Genomic DNA, 2,263 nt, shown 5'->3' with positions numbered 1-2,263 from the left:
TGCGTGCCTTCTCTGCTCGCACCTGGAATTTCAATACGAGATTGCAGGTTACGAGCTGGAGTGATCTCTAGATGGGGAGCAGGGGCCTGTGTTACAGTTTCACCAACTGGATCACTTAGACGGTCTCTCACGTTGCGAGTTGGTGTAAGATTTTGTTGGTGTACTTCAGTTTGCACTATCGGGATAATCCCCGTACTCGCAGCTACGACCGATTGAACAATTGGGTTATGATGGGGAGCAGAGGAACCGGAGCTATGTCTGCTCTTTTCCACCACTCTATATTGCATATTTGGTGCCTACGTTCTGCGATATCCAGAGTTTGAGCGAGCTGTCCGTGACAGAATTGAATTATCTCTTCCATAGTCACCCTCTCGAGAGTAGTGCCTCACTTCAGATGATCTGTCCCTTCTAGTTTGGGAATACCCTGCAGTAGGAGTTCTGGTAATTGGGCGTGATTCTTCAGGTCTTCTATAACCTCTTCTGTCATCATGACGTCGCTTTTCCGCCTCAATTCTCTGTAGGGCAATGCTCTGAGTGATTCCCAACATCCTTTTTTTTGGAGGAGCATTTTGAGGGCGTTGTAGGCAGTCAGCCTCCTCATGGAACAAAAAGAAACATGTAAAGCAATGTTTCTCTATCTTGATATATTCAAACTCCACTTCGGTAATATCATCAGTTGGTAGTTCTATCTCCATCTTCATGACTAGTGGCTGGAGACCATTAACCTCCACCCAAATTTTGGCTTCTTTGACATCTCTGATAACACAAGGTCCAAGTTCCTGTCCGATAGTACGGATGGTGCCCTCAGACCAGTACTGTAGGGGGATACCGTGAATCTTTACATTGAAGGAGATACTAGATGGGAATTGGTCAGACACTGTTGGTTCCCAACGTTGTAGTAGAAGCATCCACCGTTTATAGTGGTAAGGTCCCTTCTCAAGAACCTGCAGAAGGTTCTCTTCGGTTCTAAAATTAACCTGAAATTTATCTAGCCCAAGAATTCTTCCTTCTAACCTTCCCTCCAAGTTCCAGACCTGAGCCATGAAGTCTATTACTGCTCTGGGTTTTTGAACCATAGGGTTTGTCAATCTTCCTATGACTGTTAATCTGTTGGCTTCGATAAGGTCATCGCAGTCATTCGCCGGTATACGCACTGGAGGTCGCTTGGTTGGAGGCTCCGGAGGGGCCTGCCATTTTCCTTTCTCTGAACGACTGTAGCGTCTTGCCATTGTAAGCTAAAGGAGATGTAGTTGTCAGATTAAGAGTGGCCGGCGAAGAAACTCTTTTCAAAAACTCAGGTACTATTGTAACGTTGAGAGAGGTTATAGCAACCCAAATCGCTTCCACAAACTCTTTATACTTTCCGGTGGGGATAGTTAATGTAGCTTGTAATAACTGGTTGAGTGATAAATGCTCTCGAGTGTTGGTGGAAGAATAGTGTAAGCAGGTTATAGCAACCCAAGAAGTCTTGCCCTTAATTAGGAGAACCCATAAGATTAGATCTACAGCTGGTATGGATGTACTTGAAAACGAGACTGGGGCTGTTGGGCGTGAAGAAACAGGCACAGGAGACCCTGGCTGTCCCGCCGACGTCGTCGGGGGCTGAACCCGGTGAGGTTCCGGTCAGAGGAGAGGCGGCCTGAGGAAGAAACTGTCTATTGACCGCCGGGTATTTTTAAAGTGGGCACACTTTTGAAAGTTTTGCAGAGTTTTCAGAGGATAAAGGGGTGCAACGGGAAAAAAACGTGGGGTAAAAGAAAGCAGCAGAGTAGTATTCGTTGGTTAGTGTTTTCCTCTAAAAACGTGCCTGAGAGCGAACCAGATGTGTTGTTCTATATTCGTACATTTACCAATCACATTCTACGTGTTAAGTCAAATATATGATACATCAACAAAATCAATTTTACATTTTTTAAGTCCAAATATTTTTCTTAAAAATTACTCAGCAAACAATATAATCAAAGTTTAAGTTACTAAACATGGCCTATCGGCCCTATCCAGTCTTATTGAACAGGTTGTTTCCAATTTCAACCAACCGACAAAGTTAACAAAAATGATAAGATAAATACACATCGCTTGAACCCTGTTATACAGTACGAACCTATACAGTTACGACTTGGAACCTAAGCAATGAGGCAGAAATATCAAGTTTCCTACCATTAATTACGGTAACACTAGTAGAAAACTTCGAAATACACACGTTTTTGACACAGTAGGATCGTGACTTATTTTGTGTTAGTCACGACAAAGTCACATTTAGTCA

The 2,263-nt window shown here is 43.6% G+C and overlaps 1 protein-coding gene across 1 annotated transcript; it reads right to left on the bottom strand.

The window, feature by feature from the left end:
* Positions 1-296: 296 nt before the first annotated feature.
* Positions 297-1,229, bottom strand: LOC106339061. Its single transcript, XM_013777888.1, has one exon. The coding sequence runs from the start codon at positions 1,227-1,229 to the stop codon at positions 297-299; it is 933 nt and encodes a 310-aa protein (XP_013633342.1).
* Positions 1,230-2,263: the final 1,034 nt, after the last annotated feature.

The sequence above is a fragment of the Brassica oleracea genome, chromosome C4 (genome assembly GCF_000695525.1).
Source record: "Brassica oleracea var. oleracea cultivar TO1000 chromosome C4, BOL, whole genome shotgun sequence".
Taxonomy (NCBI): domain Eukaryota; kingdom Viridiplantae; phylum Streptophyta; class Magnoliopsida; order Brassicales; family Brassicaceae; genus Brassica; species Brassica oleracea.
This window is presented reverse-complemented; position numbering and strand designations above follow the sequence as displayed.